The sequence below is a fragment of the Triticum dicoccoides genome, chromosome 3A, assembly GCF_002162155.2.
Source record: "Triticum dicoccoides isolate Atlit2015 ecotype Zavitan chromosome 3A, WEW_v2.0, whole genome shotgun sequence".
NCBI lineage: Eukaryota > Viridiplantae > Streptophyta > Magnoliopsida > Poales > Poaceae > Triticum > Triticum dicoccoides.
In genome coordinates, this window is record NC_041384.1 from 574,242,965 (window position 1) to 574,262,412 (window position 19,448).

At 45.3% G+C, this 19,448-nt stretch overlaps 3 protein-coding genes across 3 annotated transcripts; all 3 read left to right on the forward strand.

Annotated features, from left to right (window-relative positions):
• The first annotated feature begins 2,596 nt into the window (after nucleotides 1-2,596).
• On the forward strand, nucleotides 2,597-4,874 carry LOC119269287. The gene is made up of 2 exons (XM_037551079.1): nucleotides 2,597-2,751; nucleotides 3,970-4,874. The coding sequence occupies exon 2, from the start codon at nucleotides 4,042-4,044 to the stop codon at nucleotides 4,582-4,584; it is 543 nt and encodes a 180-aa protein (XP_037406976.1). The 5' UTR covers nucleotides 2,597-2,751; nucleotides 3,970-4,041; the 3' UTR covers nucleotides 4,585-4,874.
• A 1,385-nt stretch (nucleotides 4,875-6,259) lies between these two features.
• LOC119269288 (pentatricopeptide repeat-containing protein At5g15300-like) lies at nucleotides 6,260-7,807 on the forward strand. Its single transcript, XM_037551080.1, has one exon. It carries the CDS (start codon nucleotides 6,461-6,463, stop codon nucleotides 7,775-7,777), a length of 1,317 nt encoding a protein of 438 aa, XP_037406977.1. The 5' UTR covers nucleotides 6,260-6,460; the 3' UTR covers nucleotides 7,778-7,807.
• Nucleotides 7,808-9,169: 1,362 nt separating this feature from the next.
• Nucleotides 9,170-12,163, forward strand: LOC119272583 (probable inactive purple acid phosphatase 27). Its single transcript, XM_037554048.1, has 8 exons — nucleotides 9,170-9,521; nucleotides 9,765-9,852; nucleotides 10,548-10,817; nucleotides 10,909-11,017; nucleotides 11,170-11,287; nucleotides 11,440-11,572; nucleotides 11,691-11,878; nucleotides 12,016-12,163. Exons 1-8 carry the CDS (start codon nucleotides 9,211-9,213, stop codon nucleotides 12,161-12,163), a joined length of 1,365 nt encoding a protein of 454 aa, XP_037409945.1. The 5' UTR covers nucleotides 9,170-9,210.
• Nucleotides 12,164-19,448: the final 7,285 nt, after the last annotated feature.

The window sequence follows — 19,448 nt, forward strand, 5'->3', positions numbered from 1 at the left end:
GATTTAGGGTGGACAACAATCACAAGCGGGGGGTGGATCAAGGAGGCGGCCATGTGCATGGCTAGTGAGTTAGGCGTCGGGCAGCAGGAAGTGAATCTAATATTAATGATTTGGCGAAGATAAGAAAAGATGTTATGAGACGACGTCAGTGTTGAATTTGAAAGAAAGATAAGAGCCAAGTGTGACAAGAACGCCTTCAAAATCGTGTGGATGACTATGATATCCCATCTTTCAGATCTAGTCTAGCTGGCAATTGCCATAAATTTAGATGATATTCTACCTTTGTTCCTTTTTTCTTTTGTAAGAGAGTCTGAGCGTTTCTTTTTCCTATTTTCCGGTCAAGCAATTTTTTTGTGAGGAAACAATCAAGCGGACTATATAAGGAAGGAAAAGGTGTTGGATACTTACATGTAAGGCCGGCGATGAGGAAAATGTTATTCGACGCTTCGCGTACCATATATTAGTCATTTGGTAGAAAATGCACACATGAGATTGCACATCTTTGACCGGCCCATATAACTGTTGGAAATATGCCCTAGAGGCAATAATAAAAGCATTATTATTATATTTCCTTGTTCATGATAATTGTCTTTATTCATACTATAAGTGTATTATCCGGAAATCGTAATACATGTGTGAATAACAGACACCAACATGTCCCTAGTAAGCCTCTAGTTGACTAGCTCGTTGATCAACAGATAGTCATGGTTTCCTGACTATGGACATTGGATGTCATTGATAACGGGATCACATCATTAGGAGAATGATGTGATGGACAAGACCCAATCCTAAACATAGCACAAGATCGTTTAGTTCGTTTGCTAGAGTTTTCCAATGTCAAGTATCCTTTCCTTAGACCATGAGATCGTGTAACTCCCGGATACCGTAGGAGTGCTTTGGGTATACCAAACGTCACAACGTAACTGGGTGACTATAAAGGTATACTACGGGTATCTCCGAAAGTGTCTGTTGGGTTGACACGGATCAAGACTGGGATTTGTCATTCCGTATGACGGAGAGGTATCACTGGGCCCACTCGGTAATGCATCATCATAATGAGCTCAAAGTGACCAAGTGTCTGCTCACGGGATCATGCATTACGGTACGAGTAAAGTGACTTGCCTGTAACGAGATTGAACAAGGTATTGGGATACCGACGATCGAATCTCGGGCAAGTAACATACCGATTGACAAAGGGAATTGCATACGGGGTTGCTCCTACTTGCTGTGCTAAACCCCAGACCAAACAGTGGAGCGCCCCTGATCAGGGCTTGGTCAAAATCAATACAGATGCCTCCTTCATCGCTGACTCTGGCAAGAGCACTGCATGCGCGGTTGCGAGGGACCACAAAGGCTTGGTACTTTTTTCTCTCGACAAGATCCCGAAGGTGTGTGCATCGGTGGAAGAGGCCGAAGCAAGTGCAACACTGATTGGCCTGAAGACACTTGCGAGCCTATAAAGAGGACCCATTATCTTAGAGATGGATTGCAAAGTGATTGCAAGTGAGCTAGCGACAGGGGCTCCAAACAGATCACCATGCCATGACCTAATCAACGATATCAAAGATGCCCTGTCTGTATTTTTTGATTACAGAATCAGTGTGGTGGGGAGACTGTGCAATTCTCTTGCACATGAGATGACATCAAAGGCTAGAATAGATGGGGACACATACTTAGTTGCAGACGTACCAGAGATACTGCGATCCATGATGAGATCTGAATGTAACCCCCACTAGAGTAATGTGATTACTCTTTGTTCTAAAAAAAATTGATGGCACATTAGGTTGAACAACATCACATGTTGAAAAATTCATATCATTGTTACCAATAGCATTTGTTTGACTCGCTATTGACCGAAGAAGGTCAAGTGCTTCTTCATTGGCATTGTCCACAACGACAGATGATGTAGCACTACATAGTACATCATCCATAGCTGATTTTAGGACTTTAGGTGCCTTATCAATATGTGCCTTCTTAGGTTTCTTAGTAGTCGGTTCCTTAGCAAGTTTGTTAGCTTTCTTGGCGGCAGATTTCTTAGAAGGTTTGGTATGCACCTCAACTAGCAACTCCACTTCCCCTCCTCCCCCCGGTTATGGTCAAGCAAATGGCTTTTCAGTTGCTTAGTGCCAATCAATCTGCGTTCCTCATTAGCATCTTTGTCATAACCAAACGAATGCACCTCTTGCCATGGCCCCCATGGTATATATGTGCACGGATCATAGGCAAATTTGTTAAAAGTCAGCCCCTTTGATCTAATTTGCATTTCAATGTCCCGACGCTCTATTTGTTCCTCGGCGTCATCAATAAGGATGGCTCGATATGGAAGAACTCTAACGTTTAGGTTAAAATGAACAGGCTGCTTTGCCCTACTCCACGATGAAAAAATTCGAAGTTTTCGGTTAAGCTCGATATAGACGCTCCCTTGTTTTTTTCTTCCGTTGTCGGAGTGGTGACCTGACACAAACTACTGGGCCAGAGAACCAGCCCAACTACCAACCTTGCTAAGAAAATAATGAAAAGGAGAAGCCACAATCGAAGACGGGGCAGTCAATATATATCCCAGACCCCCTACAAAAAAAAAAAATCCCAGACTTCTGCCTGTTAAAAAGCCTTCCGGTCCAATCCCGTCGCAACTCGCCCCATATCCTCACCGCATAGCCGCCGCCGCCGCCGCCCTCTGATCTCCCCCTTCTCTCGTCGACGCGGCGAGTCTGCTTTGCACCCATCCGAGGCGGAGGCCAACAGATCAAGGTATGCTCCCCCTCCCTACCCTCTTCTAGCAGATGTACGCTCGCATCTCTTCGTTCATTCTCCTTCCCTGTGCAACTCGCCGATACGATGGCGCTCAGGTCGCGTCGACTCGGCGATAGGTGTCGATTCGGCAAAAAAAGGTGTCTTTTTCTCGCCTATCGCTCTATATTAACGGCAGTGATACTCTAGTCGCCGGAGAGGGTGGCTGCTGTTTAGGTTAGGGTTCTGGTATGGAGCACAGGCGGGCTTAGGGATTTTTTTGGATCGCAGGATGTAGAAACGTGTGAATACGATAAACACGGGAATTTCACGGATTTGCTAGTGCAAAACAGAGGATTGCTGGTCACAGGAAAACTGCAAGATGATTGGAAAACAAAGGCTCTGTTCTTATTCCTAAAAAGAGGTTGGAGTGTTTGGTCAAATTCCTGTGGAATTGAGGCATATGAATCCAATCCATATAAATTTAGATAGCACCTGCCCTTTGAAGCAGAGTTAAACCATAGGGAAAAGTAAAGGATTGGAATCCCACAGAAATCCTATGAAATTCCTACAATCGCGCAGGGGTGAGCTGTAGACGTTTTAGTTGGGTGGAGGCCGCCGGGGAGGTGGGTATGTTGTTGAAGTATATGAAGGGGCTAACTCACCTAATAATTAAGAAATGCATATGGCTGAGTCTGCTGCTGCCGTGGCTGATGCTCTGGCCACTCTGACAATGTAAGCTGCCGTGGTCTGTTGTATGTACCTGATTTCGTTCCGTCTAGTTTAGTTCAGATCATGACTGACCCTCCCACATTAAAAGCTTACTTTGGTTATATTCATGGTTGATATGTTCAGAATGGTACTGGTTTCAGGCTTTTCATGAAAACCACTTGAACTGAGAACAAGTTGCAATCTATTGGATCACACAGTTTTGGGCTTAATCTGATACTCTGCGGGAACCATGTGGTCCATACTGTCTTGACGAGGGCTAAGCTAATGCTATCTGATACACTATAGCTGGCTTCATTTTAATAGGACCAGCTATTTCTCTTATATTTTGTGGTTGGGCGTGAACCTGCAGAGAATTTGTAGAATTATGTATACTCAGTCCTAGTATTATTGTTTGGTGATGGATCGCTCCTTTTAGAGAAGTGTAGAGATAATTTACAGTTTTTGTATCAATAAGATTCCATGTATATACAATATTTCTATATGTCAGAACTATGTGTTTTTTTTCAGGATACACTACAGCATACTTTGAAGAGTTGTCCTGTGCCAAATCAAGAAAGAAGGCACCTTTTGCCTGGAATCATGGCACCATCAGCATCCACTGGTCAGAAAGTCAACCTGAAGGGGTACAAGACCCTACCCCATGCTATTCAGCTGGTAACGATGATGTCCGGGACGTCTTCAGCTTCAACATTGACGATTGGGGACCAGAACAAGAAGTTCAAGGTGAGCCGTGCTTTGACGTGGATGGTGGTTATCTGCATACCGGCTACTTTCATTGCCATCACAGCAGGTTCGGCCTACAGGATGTATAACAAACCCATCTGGGCCGCCGGCTTCCCATCGAGGCTGCCAGTTGTCTTGATGTTGGGAGCTTACCTGGCAGTGGTGAACCTGGCGCTGGGGTACTTGACCCTCTACTTGCCACAGGCACCCTTCGCTGTGTGGAAAGCTCTGGATGATGTTGGTCTCAGGTTGATTGGCCTTGCCGTTATCTTAATCTCTGGCCCTGTTTTGTTGTCTGCCCAGGCGTGGCTGCACATCATCTGGGCTTGCCTTCTTGGCGTCCTCATTGCTGCAATCCTTGCCTTCTGTGTCTGTCTTGCTCGGACGTACAGCAAGTAGCCTCTTGCTACCATGGCTTAGATGCCGCCTTTTAGGCCCGTACGTGCAGTACGGGCCTGTCCTCGTAAACTAGCTAGCGGCTTAGATGCCGCCTTAGACCCGTACGGGCAGTAGCGGCTTAGGTGCCTTCTTAGATCCGTATATGGGGCAGTACGGGTCTGTCTTTGTGAACTATACTAGCTGTCGTTTGCTAGTAGGATAATAATGTCGTCTCTTCAAGGTGAAGTCACTCTGTAAACAGTCTGCTGCTCGTGTGTTATTAATTATTATTATTATTGTCTTTTTTGTTACCTTTAGCAAAAAAAACCGTGTGCAATTGTGACTCTGTTTAAAAGTAAAGACTTTTTGCCAGTACAGGTTACATTTAGAATTTTGAAACAGAGGGCCCAGTGCCATTATGACAAAACGTCCGCTGTCGTGTTCATTTGTCATAGTGGGAAGTAGTCTATACTAAGCGTTAGCGCGCTTCGCTGCGCCGCTCCACGAGGGTCCAACATTGCATGTTCTTTTTTTGAACATTTTGAGGCCTTTTTTACTACTGTATATGATTAGTTCCAAGTTACAGCTGGAACGAAGCATAGATAATCAGGTGCAAGTTACAGCTCATGGTCGTGGAACTACAATATACGGAGAAAAAAATGCAGCAAATTTAGGTGTAAAATCCACTTGCGGTATGACAATATACATTTTATCCTGCTACTCCAATATCAAATGAGTATTTCTGAGAAGTTGACGTAAAATCGATGCAATTTAAAGTAAAATTCAGACTGTACAATATCAAGAAGATCGTTGCCTTCATTTGGCCCAGGAAAGGCTTGAGAAGATTCGGTCAAGTCTACAATCAAAAGAGGAGAAAAATTGACGAAGACCTTACTTCCTCAATCTCTTGCACCAAGCACTAATCCTAGATTGTCGCCTACCCCTAACATCAACAGAATTGTTACAAACATAGGTCACAAAAATTGTCTTGTCCATATTTCAAATTCATCTCTTTAGCAACATCTCACCATCTCTGTACTGCACTCACTATCACTATCAACAAGCCGGGCTCATTCTTGACTGGTTGATGACTTTGTTAATTCAAAGTAGGGCTCATTGCGAGCCTTCGTTCTAAAAACTATCACGAGGAACAACTATAATAGGCACCTTGTCTCTTGAAGACATACAATGAATATTTGAAGCGTGAAATTAATCAATGGGGGCAAAAGCATACTATGCACTAAATAAGAATTAGAATATAGATAAAGCTTAAGAATGTCATTCATAGATTATCTTAGAAGCATAAAAAAATTGACAAATAAAGAATGATATCCCATTATACACAATTGTGTGTATGCCTCTTGTGTACCATGTTGACAAACTACAAACTTTCAGTTATTTGGAATCACATTATTTGTCAGAGTAAAAGAAAAGAGATTTCTCTTCGTTCTCAAAGATCAATCGCTTCAATCTACGAAGAGAAATCTCCCAGGTTCGAGATTTAACTAGTTTTTTTTAGACAAGTACTTCTCAACTAGTGATTTCGGATAAATAGTACTCCTTCCGTTTCAAAATTCTCATCTTCAATTTGTCTAGATACAAATATATTTTTAATACTAAAATGTTACTTGATACATCCGTATTAGACAAATACAAAAATTTTGGGAACGGAGTAGCACCCCATCGACGATCTTCTTAAAGAGCCCATGAAAGAATCGAGCAGGCTTTCAGCAGTACAGCCTGCTTCACTACGTGGTCCGATGCAGCCCAACTTGCTCGACCGAGCCAACGCCTCGCCGAAGCAGGAAGTTTCACGGTCCAGCAGTCCCGCCCCAATTCCAAACCGAAGCGGCCGCGCCGGCGTCGCGCCGCTCACGACGCCGGACCCCTACTCGCCATGTCCCTTCCTCACCACCTCGCCGCCGGCGAACTCCTCACCGCCCTCCGCGGCGCCTCTTGCGGCTCCTCGGCCCTCCGATTGTACTCCCTCCTCCGCATCCACCTCCCCCCCTCAGACCCCTCCTTGGCTGGGCGCGCCGCCGTCTTCGCCCTCAAGCCCCTCTCCGCCGCCGGCTCCCTCCCTCTCCTCTCCCACTTCCACGCGCACCTCATCAGGTCCAACCTCCTCGCCTACCCCCAGGTCGCCTCATCGCTCCTTCGTTCCTATTCACTCCTCTCCCCTGCGGTCGCCCACCACCTGTTCGATCAAATGCCCCCTGCCACTTCCAACCTGTTTGTTGTCAACGTAATGCTTTCGTCCCTGTGCCGTTCCTCTGACCTCGCCTCCGCACGTCTATTCTTTGACGACATCCCCGACAAGGACATCGTCTCTTGGTCGACCATGCTCGCTTGCTATTTCTCCAATAAGAGCGTAGCTGATGGCCTTGCCTTCTTCCGCACAATGACATTCACCACCACACTTGCTCCAGATTATGTAATGCTTGTCACCGCCCTCACAGGCTGTGCGGCGGCTGGCTTGCTGCAGCCGTTCTGCAGATCCATTCACGGGTATATTGTGCGGCGCCAGGCAGTCAGTATGCACCTTGGGACATCGCTTATTGATTGCTATGCAAAGGTTGGCCGCCTCGATTATGCTTCCCGTATCTTTGCGCGGGTGCCCTCCAGGAAAGTGATGCACTGGACTGCAATGATTTGTGGGATGGCTATGCATCTGCATTATGACGAGGCTATCCAGCTGTTTGAGGAGATGCGCCGGCAAGGAGTGCGACCGAATGAGATGACATTCACTGCCGTGCTCAGTGTATGCGGGCATGCTGGACTGGTGGAGCAAGGGAGAGAGTTCTTTAAACTTATGGTTGAGGAATATGACCTTGAGCCAACTATACATCACTACGGGTGCATGGTTGATATCTTTGCAAAGGCAGGTCAGTTGGAAGATGCTTATGATGTTATCAAGACCATGAGAGTGGAGCCAAATATCATCATCTGGACTTCGTTGCTAGCGGCTTGCAAGAGGCTTAAGAATTTTGACATTGCAATGGAGGGACTAGAGAAAGTATTGGCAATGGAGATATCTGATGAAAATGCTGGATTATATACTCTTATATCTGACCTGTATGCCATGGGTGGGCGGTGGGATGATGTGTTGAAGGTTAGGAGATTGATGGAGGAACATAATGTGCGGAACAACAGAGGGTCGAGCTCCATTAAGGCGGGCAAACCACCTGGCTTGATTGTTCCTGCCGTCAGTTGATCTTTTGCTCGGTTCAACGTCTGCAAAGTTTTGGGTTGAATTGTTGGATGATACTCTTTTTCTTAGACTTGCCACAGATGTATTCAGCGGATAGTTCCACACGTTGGTTGATGAAATCCAGCTGGGCCTTGTGGGAATCAGCGGAATGAATACAAATTTCCGGTCTAATCTCCTGCAATATTGTGTTGAGGTAAGTCGATCACTGCTATTGGGGATTATGAGTTGAGATATTAGAAGAATGATTTGGTTGACACAGGCGATTCACATGCATATGAATATGTGATCACGTGTTATGAGCAAACCGAACTCATGACTGGACATCCTCGTGGTCATGTACTGATTTCCATCTTCATCGTGCCCATAGGACTGGAGATGACAGAGAAAGATTTCTTTGAGTACATTGCCATTTTGGCCTTTCAGAGATGACGAATGCAGACTAACAATGGGGTGTCAGGTCAGCGGCTGAAAAAGCCATTTGATTCTATACTAGTTCTTGTCAGGCGGTCTGTTGCTAACAATGTGCAGCCCTAAGTGTTTCAAATAAATTCTACTACAACATCGGGTCCTGTCAACTTTGTTGATCATCTGTTCTTTTGCCCAACAGTATGGCAGGTGAAATCTTTGCGGTGCATACACACGGCAGTGCTGGTTCGTCCTGTCACAACTGTTTTAAAGCCTGTTGTATTCCAGTGAGAAACTGTGCTCTGATGTAAAAAGACCCTCTATTCAAAAGATATTGTTGCTGGGATCATGGAACTGATTTTCTGTGAAAAAGAAGAGGATGTTTTGCCATGCCCGTACTTCTGATTGCCATTGCCTTGTTATAGTATTTAATTCACCTGCATATCGGTGATTAATTAGCTTTACGGGAAAGCGTCGTCTGAACCATTTGAATGTTTACCTCATAGCACACACATAGACACGGCTTGCACTATGGCGTGACGCCCTAGTCTTCGCTGCGGCTCAGCTTGACGCGTGAGCAGGACAGTTGACAAGAACCGACGGAAGACGTTCACGCTAAGCGACACCTTAATCTTGATGTTACCAGCCGCCTGAAAGTTCCCAGCATCACCGGAAGGATATACTACTGTGCTACTGGCCGAAGTATTTTCTTGGAGATCATCAGCGCAATTTGTACCGTCCCGCGCGTTCCCTCCCCGCCGCGGCGTGCGTGCCGCTATAGCTTCCTCCTCCTCCCGCCCCGGTCGCTTTCGGGGACGACGCAGCTGCGCTGATATCCCAATGCCCCCGCCCTCTTCGTTCTCGTCCCCAAGCGCTCGTGTTGGTGTGTCCTCCTCCATTCCCCACCGCCTTTGTACGTCGCCAGTATAAGCTGCAGGCTCCGTCCGTGCACTTTGCGCGCCGCGTAGAGCGTATCACTCACTCACTGTACGTACGCGGGGAGGGGGCGCGCGCCGGAGCGGTTCCGGGCGATGGGTTTCGCTCCTTGCGGGCGTGCTGGTTTCCTCCTTGTGCTTCTCGGCCTCTGTGCGGCGGCCGGCTCGTGCTCGGCGCAGCTCCCGCCGCCGGAGATGCTGCACGAGAGCTTCGCGGGGAAGTCCGAGTTCAGGACGGTCAACCGGAGGCCGCTGGAGTCGTGCCTGAACCCGAGCCCGTACCTGTCCATCAATGTCACCACCGCCGGCCCGCTGCCCGACGAGGCGTTCGTCAACGTCACCGTCGGCGGCGTCTTCAGGCCCCGCGGCTCGCACTGGGTCGCCATGATCACGCCTTCAAACTCCAGGTACGCACGCACAACTCTAGAGAAGAGAGGAACATTCCTCTGCTGTTTTTTCTTTCAAACTTACATCAACTGATGTGATGTTTTGGTTTATCCTCCTGCATATCTAAGCTTGGAAAAAAAATGTGATTTGATTCGTTTTCAAGGACGCACGTACGTAGTGTTCACGATCGTTTTGCCTTTTGATGATGGACCTGCATGTGAATCATTTACTAACAATAGTCTCTGTGCATGCCGCGGGCGCAGCGTTTCCGGGTGTCCACTGAGCGGCGTGAACTATTTCGAGACCGGCGACACGGCGAAGCTCCCTCTCCTGTGCCACTACCCTGTGAAGGTGAGAACCTTTTGCCTTTCGCCTGCACTACTAGCCAGCTGACCGCTAGCTACCGCTTCGCCACAGTAGAATCTAGTAGTAGTTGCCACAGAGACGATCGATCCTCTCGCTGTGAGTCTCGCGTACGCTTTCATGTTTTAGCGGTAGCCATCAGTACGTACGTACATGCATGCACTCGATATATTTCGTACTAGCACGGCATGTCGTCACGTGAACAACTCCGATCCTGTACACCATTGCTCAAGCTAATTTCCCGCCCTCCGTTAAGAGGTTGTTGTGTTTACACAAAGGCAGTGCTATGATTCGTTACACGGTCCAGTCATGTGCGTACGTTAGCCTCGCCGGAAGTGGCCATCCTTGAAGCATGCCGAGCTCTCAAGCGTGCTACGCCGGCTATATCCGTATGGGCGCACATGAACGCACGGCGTGTGCTGTTGCATGGATGAGAGCATGACGTGAACCTCCTTTTGGAAAGAGAAAAACCGGATCATATATGCATGGGGCGCCGCTAGCGTAAAGATATGAACAAGAGTTATTCTCTCGGACCTTCGTTTTTTCTTTCCTTTTTTTTTGAAGAAAAATGAAAGCGAATGTTGGCCCAAACGGGTATATAAGATATATAAGATTACCTCAAAAAAAAGTAAAGATATATAAGAGCGTTTAGAACACACTTGTCACGACGAACCTGGATGCAGGCCCAGCGGGTGAAGAGCGACCCGGGCTACCTCGGGTGCAAGAAGGCGGCGTGCCAGAAGCGGGACGCGTCGGGCGGCTGCCAGGTCCGGACGTGCGGCGCCACGCTGACGTTCCACGTCGTCAACTTCCGCACGGACGTGGAGTTCGTCTTCTTCGCCGGCGGGTTCCAGACGCCGTGCCTCCTCAAGCGCTCCGGCGTCCTCCGCTTCGCCAACCCGGCCAAGCCGCTCAACGGCCACCTCTCCAGCACCGACTCCTCCGCCACCTCGGTACGTACGTAGGTGATCGAGCACCCACCTCGACGCCGAGCATTTATTCATCTGCAGTGATTTTTTCCATGGTCCTGGTTTGTGCTACCAGATGAAGATCACGTGGGTGAGCGGCGACGGGAGGCCGCAGCAGGTTCAGTACGCAGGGGGCAGGGCGGCTGCCTCCGTCGCCACGACCTTCACGCAGAAGGACATGTGCAGTGAGTGGTCGAATGCTTGTCGATCATACCAAGATTATACGTAGCACATTGTACTCCGTGCATCTCAAAAGAAAAAGAAATGATTATACTGTACATTGTACAAGGAAGAGTTGACCTTCAGTTGCCACTCGGCCCTGCCTGTATGCGTGCAGGTGCGCCCCTGTTGCCGAGCCCGGCCAAGGATTTCGGGTGGCACGACCCCGGCTACATCCATTCGGCCGTCATGACCGGCCTCCAGCCTTCTCAGTCCTATGCCTATCGCTATGGAAGGTGAAGTTCTTACCATTACTACAATACCGTGCTTGTCTGGGGCTATTTTGTTTTCCTATCCAGTAAAATCGAAGGCAAAGCAGTGCAGTGCTGATTAAGATGCTTCATGGATAATCGGGAGTCGATTGGTAATATATATTTTGTGTGTGCAGTGATTCTGTGGGTTGGAGTGACACTGTCAAGCTTAGAACCCCTCCAGCTGCAGGGTCGGACGAGACGTCCTTTGTGGTCTATGGCGACATGGGGAAGGCTCCACTAGACCCGTCGGTGGAACACTATATTCAGGTACCAAAATCGAAAACGTCTTATATTTAGGAACGGATATACTACGTCTCTATGTGAGATGATGCATCGTCCTTTCCGATGCTAATGCCCGTCTCGTCGTCACAACGTCGATCTGCAGCCGGGATCGATCGCTGTGACCAAAGCAGTCGCCAAGGAGATGCAGACCGGGAAGGTCGACTCCATCTTCCACATCGGAGACATCAGCTACGCCACGGGGTTTCTGGTGGAGTGGGACTTCTTCCTCCACCTCATCAGGCCGCTCGCTTCTCAGGTCTCCTACATGACCGCCATCGGCAACCACGAGAGGTGACTGATTTCTGAACCCAGAACGCCAACCTCGCGCTCATCACCGCCAATCAGCCTCGAGCTAGCAATGGCCGCCGGATAGCAACATCCTCAGTACCATGAGCTGATGAAGGAAATGGCGTGTTTCTCTTTTCCAGGGATTATGCAGGGTCTGGGTCTGTGTACGAGACACCGGACTCCGGCGGAGAATGCGGCGTCGCGTACGAGACCTACTTCCCCATGCCCGCTGCCGGCAAGGACAAGCCGTGGTATTCCATCGAGCAAGGCAGCCGTGGAAATTCATAATCTTGCATTAGTACCTGATATGTATGGTCCTCTGACAACCTCTTGTTGATGTCGTCCATATTTCAGCCGCAGAGCTGGAGCGTGTCGAGGATTTCAGAGTTCGGTTATGCCAGGGTGCACGCCACAAGGACCAGTGTATTGGTTCAGGTAAGCTTCACCTTCCTTTCTTTCTTCTCTTGGGAAGTTTTACATACGAAGTTTACAATTGAGGCTCAGTTTCCTCGACAAAAAACAACACCTGATGCTCTGTTTTCTTCAGTTTGTAAGCTCAGGCACGATGGAGATCCGGGACCAGTTTAGAATTGTGAAGGGAGGCAGATGATCCAAGTGCAGTTACAGGCTACGGCTCGAGGCAGATATGAAGGGAATATATAACTGGTTTTCTCTCACTTGTGATGTACTGTAAATACTGATGACAGACGAACGCTGAATTGCAATTAACACGTCACTGTATAGCTGTGTACGGTTACTGTAAGATTTATATATCAAAATGTCTTCCTTTCTGCTCAAATATGAAATCTTATCAACCAAGATAGATTGCGAGTGGATGGCACAAGTTTGTGGATATAAAACTGCCCAGTGAAATATTTCTCACATATTCGATTCCCAAAACAATAAGTATAGCACCCTTCCTCTCATTGAACTTGCATGGTTTATGTAGAATAAGATGCATGCATGACCACTAATTCCCTCTCTTTTATCTCTATGAATTAAATGTGGCATGAGACTCAAAACACTTTAACTCAACTGTACTTAAAGTGAGCCTAATACTCCTATAATGGAAATCAGAAATTTTTCAAATGAGCCTTTTAAACCGGAAAGGAGGGAGTATGATTGTGCTGTAGTTAGCATCACAGATTTTCGCAGGCATTTATGTGCATTGTATATTTCTGACGCTACACATTTTTTTTTTACCGAATTAGGGCATGTCCAACGCCATCCATCAAAATGCAGACCGGTCCGGATGTTCGAATTCTTACAAACCAGAAGCAAAGCCAAAGAAGTTTTGTGGGTGTCCGGACGACCGAATTCCTGCAAACCGGAAGCAAAGCCGAAGGAGTTTTGTGGGTGTTCGGACCTCCGCCACCTAGGTGTCTGATACCCTCGACCGACACAACCCCCCCTCTCTTGTTTCGATCCAACCATTACTTTGCTCCCCACGCCACATTTATGCCGATCCAGAATGGACGCGACCGGTCACTGGCCCATGCTAGCCGAACGACACAACATTCACACTGGTGCACCTGTCGAGGCGTCTGCTCTGGCCTGCCCCTTGCACCGCGCGCGCTCGCTTTCCATGCCGCGTTAATGCCGGTTCAAAGAGAACTTGACCGGACGAGGCGACGGGATGACTTCCTACCGCATTCAAGCTAGCGTGGCGAACGAGAAGCCATTGCGCTGCCAACACGGGCGCCCACTACTTAACAAGCGCCGGCCACGGCAAAAACCTGCACCACCACAGAGCCCCATCTCCCTTCGTCCGAACTCCATCAATGCACCACCTTTTCCCTTCTTCCTTCTTCGACCTTTGTGACCAATGGCCGGGACCAACCATGGGTGGTGGAAGACCCTTTTACCGCGACGCCACCTTGGTGGAAGTCACGGCAAAGGCGGGCGCGGAGGCTGCACAAGCGGTGGCAGACATGAATGCTGCCAATGTCGGGACCTCTGCGTTGTTCACATCGGGCTAAAATGACTACGAGGTTGGATCGTCCACGTCGATTGTCAACCTCACATCCACATGGGACGTCCACGGTTAGGCGGCAGACTCGGCGAAGAGTAGGACGTGGAAGACAGACGTGCCCACGGTCGGCAAAGAATAGACTTGGGTCGGTTAACTTTTGGGATGTAAAAAAAATCCTAAGTATTAATGAAAATGACGTGTTCACGTTTATTTGGTGCAGCGGGTTGGACGGTGGGCTCCGCTAGCACTGTCTGCGAACGTTTACAGTGTCCGTTTTGATGGATGGCGTTGGATATGCCCTTACTGCCTCTACACCCGACAGTGCAAAATACGGAATAAATCCCACGTGTCTAGCGCGCATTCCACATTGTGTGAGGCAACATCTGATTGTGCTGATTTTCTGCTAGCTGCTACCGAGGTTTGCTTACACTCGTTGCTAATATATTACAACATTATTAACAATTCAATCCTTTCAACAACAAATCAAATATGAAGACTATCAATACAATGATAGGCTCTCCTTTTACATTCCCTATCATTGACAATTTGAGAGATGTTTTTTTGATAAAAGAAAACTTTTTCGTTGAATTGAAGAGATGTTACTCATGCTCGTTTTATGTTTCTTTTTGTGACTACTAAATACGCACGTGTAATGCACGTTAATATTAGGCAGCATATTAATTGCATACGGATATTAGACAAGACATTTTTTGCATGTTAAATATATGATTAGTCCTATATTTGATATGATATTAATTAATTACACGGTAAACAGGTTAAGGGCTCGCCATTGGAGCAGTTTACGACGTTGGACTGATCCAGCTTAATGGCCGAGATTAGTAGAATCTGCTCATTTGGGTCTTTTATATTGGTACTAGTCAATGTGTACGTGCAATGCACGTTAATTTGGAAGTATATTAAATGCATGCGGATATTAAGTAGGATATTATTTGTGTGTTATTATGTGATTAACACTATATTTGGCATGAAATTAATTGCACGCTAAACGTGTTGAGCGCTCGACATTGAAACAGTCTAGGTTGTTGGATTGACATGATTTGATGGCCGAGATTAATTGAATCTGCCCCTTTGGATTTTTTATATATTAGTATAGATAGATTATTGTAAGGAATTTCTGTTTTCGTGCCCCTAGTTTCTTAGTTGTACCCACTTTTACCCAACCGTCTTAGTTTTCCTCACCTTTTTCCTTCACCCTTCACTTGAACCTCACAGATGCCCAAACAGAGCATTTTCATTGGGTCAAGCCTGTTGACCGTTAGATGGATGAGTTCATGACGAGTGGAACCATTAAAAATGCTAACGCATGGGGCTGCTTAAAATGTTGACATGTCAACATGCCCTTGCTAAAAAAACAAACCCACTACTCTATCCAAATATCCATTTTTGAGCCCAGACTCATCTATACCCGATGAAGAGAAATTTCAAAACAAATTCTAAAAAAAATAAAATAAAAATCTGATTTTTTGCATGGAAGACAATTTGGTATGTGAGGTGCGCTCCAAATTTCAGGTCATTTGAACACATGAGTTGCTCTCAACCACAAAGACAAACTGGGTCAGAACAATACATGAACAGTAAACTTTTTCACAAACTCCAAATTTGTCTTTTTTGTCGAGCGCTACTCACATATCCAAATGATCTGAAATTTGGAGCACACCTCACGCACCAAATTATCTTCCATGCAAAAAATCAGATTTTTTGAATTTTCTACTATCTTTTGTGATTTTTTCTGCTCATTGCGGGTGCAGCTGAGCTTGGGCACTGAGTCACCTCCTCCTTGTCCTCCTCCTCCTCCTCCTCTCTCTCTCACATGTGGGACCAATAGAGCAAAGGGAAATAGGAAGAAAAAAGCTCCCCAACTCTCTAGCCATGCCGACGGACACTAGGCACGACGGAGGTGGCTACGTGGCTGGAGGCAGCCCGCAGACTCCCGCATCAAGGACGCCCTCCTCGCTCTTCTCTCTCTGGCCCTCGCTGGCATGCTCACTCTCCCTCTCTTCTCTCTCCTCCCGGTGGAATCCTAGCACTGGCTTGATCAGAGTCGCGCGCTTGTCTCCGACCACACCGATGAATTGAGAGCACCTCTGAAACCGCCTCAGCATCCTCTTCCATCCCGGTGAGTCGTATGTGCTTTGATGTAGTATAACAACCGAATCGATCGCTTCATCCCCGACTCTGGCCGCACAATTTAAAAATAAGATTGAAAATTGAACTTTTGCAATTTTCACATGGAATGGATCATATCCATGTCATATTTCCATATAAGGCAACGATATTTGGCACAAACTTAGGTTTTACCGTGTTAAAGAGAGATTCCAAAATTTTGTTATAAAAGTAAATAAATCATTTTCAAGTGCCAAAATTGTTTTTTGAGAAGCAAGTACCACAAATACGATTGAAAGTTGAACTTTTGCAATTTTCACATGAAATGGACCATATTGGAGGTCTACTGCTGAAAGATTTTGAGATTTTGAGCTTTTTTGCTATATTCTATTGATTAAGAATTTCTGGACATTTACCAAAAGTAATTCAAAATTGAACTACAAGTGTGTTATAGTTTAGTTACAAAAGGTGGGGGAAAATCATTTTAAGGTACTTAGGTAGGATTATATGTAGTGTTCACAAAAAAGTTGAAAGATTCAACCCCTTTCTATGAAGAGCTATGTTGACAATGTTGAGCCCATGCCAAACAAGATTGCCAAAGGGAGATTCCAAAATTTTATTATAAAAGTAAATAAATCATTTTTCAAGTGCCAAAAATGGTTTTTTTGTGAAGCAAGTACCACAAATAAGATTGAAAATTGAACTTTTGCATTTTTCACAAGAAATTGACCATGTTGGAGGCCTAATATCGAAAGATTTTGAGTTTTGAGCCTTTTTTTTTACTATATTCCATTGATTAAATGGATTTTTGGACATTTACCAAAAGCAATTCAAAATTGAACTACAAGTGTGTTATAGTTTGGTTACAAAAAGTTAAAAAAAACATTTTAAGGTACTTAGGTAGGATTATATGCAGTATTCACAAAAAAAGTTACCCCATTTTCAAAAAAGTGAAAGAAAATGAAAAAAGATTCAAAAATGCAATCCTTTTCCATGGAGTCTTTTTATATGTACTAATTTTCAGGAAAAATGATAAACTACAATGATTATTTAAAAAAAGTGTTCACGAAATGGACTATCATCTTTAAAGGTTCATGACTTTCAAGCCAAATGATCAAGTTCATGGCTATATCCATGTCATATTTCCTTGTAGATATTTTTCACAAACATGGGGCTTACCATGCCAAACATGATTGCCAAAGGGATATTCCAAAATTTTGTTATAAAAGTAAATAAATCATTTTTCAAGTGCCAAAAATGTTTTTTTCTGAAGCAAGTACTACAAACAAGAAGGAAAATTGAACTTTTGCAATTTTCACATGAAATGGACCATATTGGAGGCCTACTGCCGAAAGATTTTGAGATTTTGAGTTTTTTGCTATATTTCATCGACTTAATGAATTTCTGGACATTTACCAATAGTAATTCAAAATTTAACTACAAAAAAGTCACAAAAAGTCGAAAGATTCAACCCCTTTATATGAATAGCCACGCTGACAATGTTGACCCCATTTTCCAAAAACTGAAAGAAAATGAAAAAAGATATAAGAAATGCAATCCTTTTGCATGGAGTCCTTTTATGTGTACTACTTTTCAAGAAAAATGCTAAACTAGGAATACGATGAGTTATAAAAAAATGTTCGCAAAATGGACTACCATCTATGAAGGTTCATGGCTTTCAAGCCAAACGACCAAGTTTATGACCATAGCCATGTCATAGTTTATGGTAGTTTGACCATATTTAGCACAAACATGGGGCTTAGCATGCCAAACAAGATTACACATGAGAGTTTCTAACTCTTTGTTGTAAAAACATTTTTTTATGTTTGAAGTCCAATAAAGAGGTTTTTTGTGTGTGAAACAAGTAGCACAAATAATATGCAAAAGTTCACTTATCTATTTTTCACACAAAGTAGTCCATATCGCCAAAAGATTTTGAATTTTTGAATTTTTTGCCATATTCCACTGATTATATGAATTTCATGACATTTAAAGAAAATAATCCAAAATTGTACTACAAGTGTGTTATAGTTTGGTCCAAACAATTGGCAAAACTCATTTTTAGATACTCAAGTAGGATTGTATGTAGTACCCACAAAATAGTTGAGATTCAGAGAGCAGCGATTCGGTGCCCCAGGATCATCCACGCTGAAGAGAAAACTCAATACAAATACTTGAAAAATTCAAAACATCCAATTTTTTTGCATGGTAGATAATTTGGTGCGTGATGTTCGCTCCAAATTTCATATAATTTGGACATTTGAGTAACTCTCGGCAAAAAAGACAAATTTGGGTTGTGTAAAAAAGTTTACTGTCCGTGTACTGCTGATATGTCTCCGTCGTATCTATAATTTTTGATTGTTTCATGCCAATATTATACAACTTTTATACACTTTTGGCAACATTTTATATGATTTATTTGGACTAACATATTGATCCAGTGCCCAGTGCCAGTTCCTGTTTTTTGCATGTTTTTTGTTTTGCAGAATATCCATATCAAACAAAGTCCAAATGTAATAAAATTTTACCGAGAATTATTTTGGAATATTTGTTAATTTTGGGAGGCGGAATCAACGCAAACGGAGGCCCATAGTGACCACAAGACACCAGGGTGCGCCCCAGGCCCCTAGCGCGTGGTGGTGGGTTGTGCCCTCCTCGAATGCCAGTTGGAGCTCTATTTCGGGCGCAAGGAAGCTTATATCTGGAAATCGTGTTAAAATCTCAGCGCAATCGGAGTTACGGATCTTCGGTGATATAAGAAACGGTTTTCGGCTAGATCTGGGAACGCGAAACAGAGAGGGAGATCCAATCTCGGAGGGGCTCCCGCGCCTCCACCGCCATGGAGGCCATGGACCAGAGGGGTAACTCTCCTCCCATCTAGGGGGGAGGCCAAGGAAGAAGAATAAGGAGGGGGGGCTCTCTCCCCCTCTCTCCCGGTGGCGTCAGAGTGCCACCGGGGCTAGGATCGTGACAGCGATCTACATCAACAATCTTGCTACCGTCAACACCAACTTTATCCCCCTCTGTGCAGCGGTGTAACACCTCTTCTCTCCGCTGTAATCTATACTTAAACATGGTGCTCAACTCCGTATATTATTTCCCAATGATATGTGGCTATCCTATGATGTTTGAGTAGATCCGTTTTGTCCTGTTGGTTAATCGTGATCTTGGTTGGTATGATTGTATATTTTATTTATGGTGCTGTCCTACGGTGCCCTCCGTCTCGCGCAAACATGAGGGGCCCCTGCTGTAGGGTGTTGCAATACGTTCATGATCCGCTTATGGTGGGTTGTGGGAGTGACAGAAGCTTAAACCCGAGTAGGTGGGTTGTTGCGTATGGCTGATACGCCCATTTTGCATCATGCTTTTATATCGATATTTATTGCATTATGGACTATTATTTCACATTATGTCACAATACTTATGGCTATTCTCTTTTATTTTACAAGGTTTACATAAGGAGGGAGAATGCCGGCA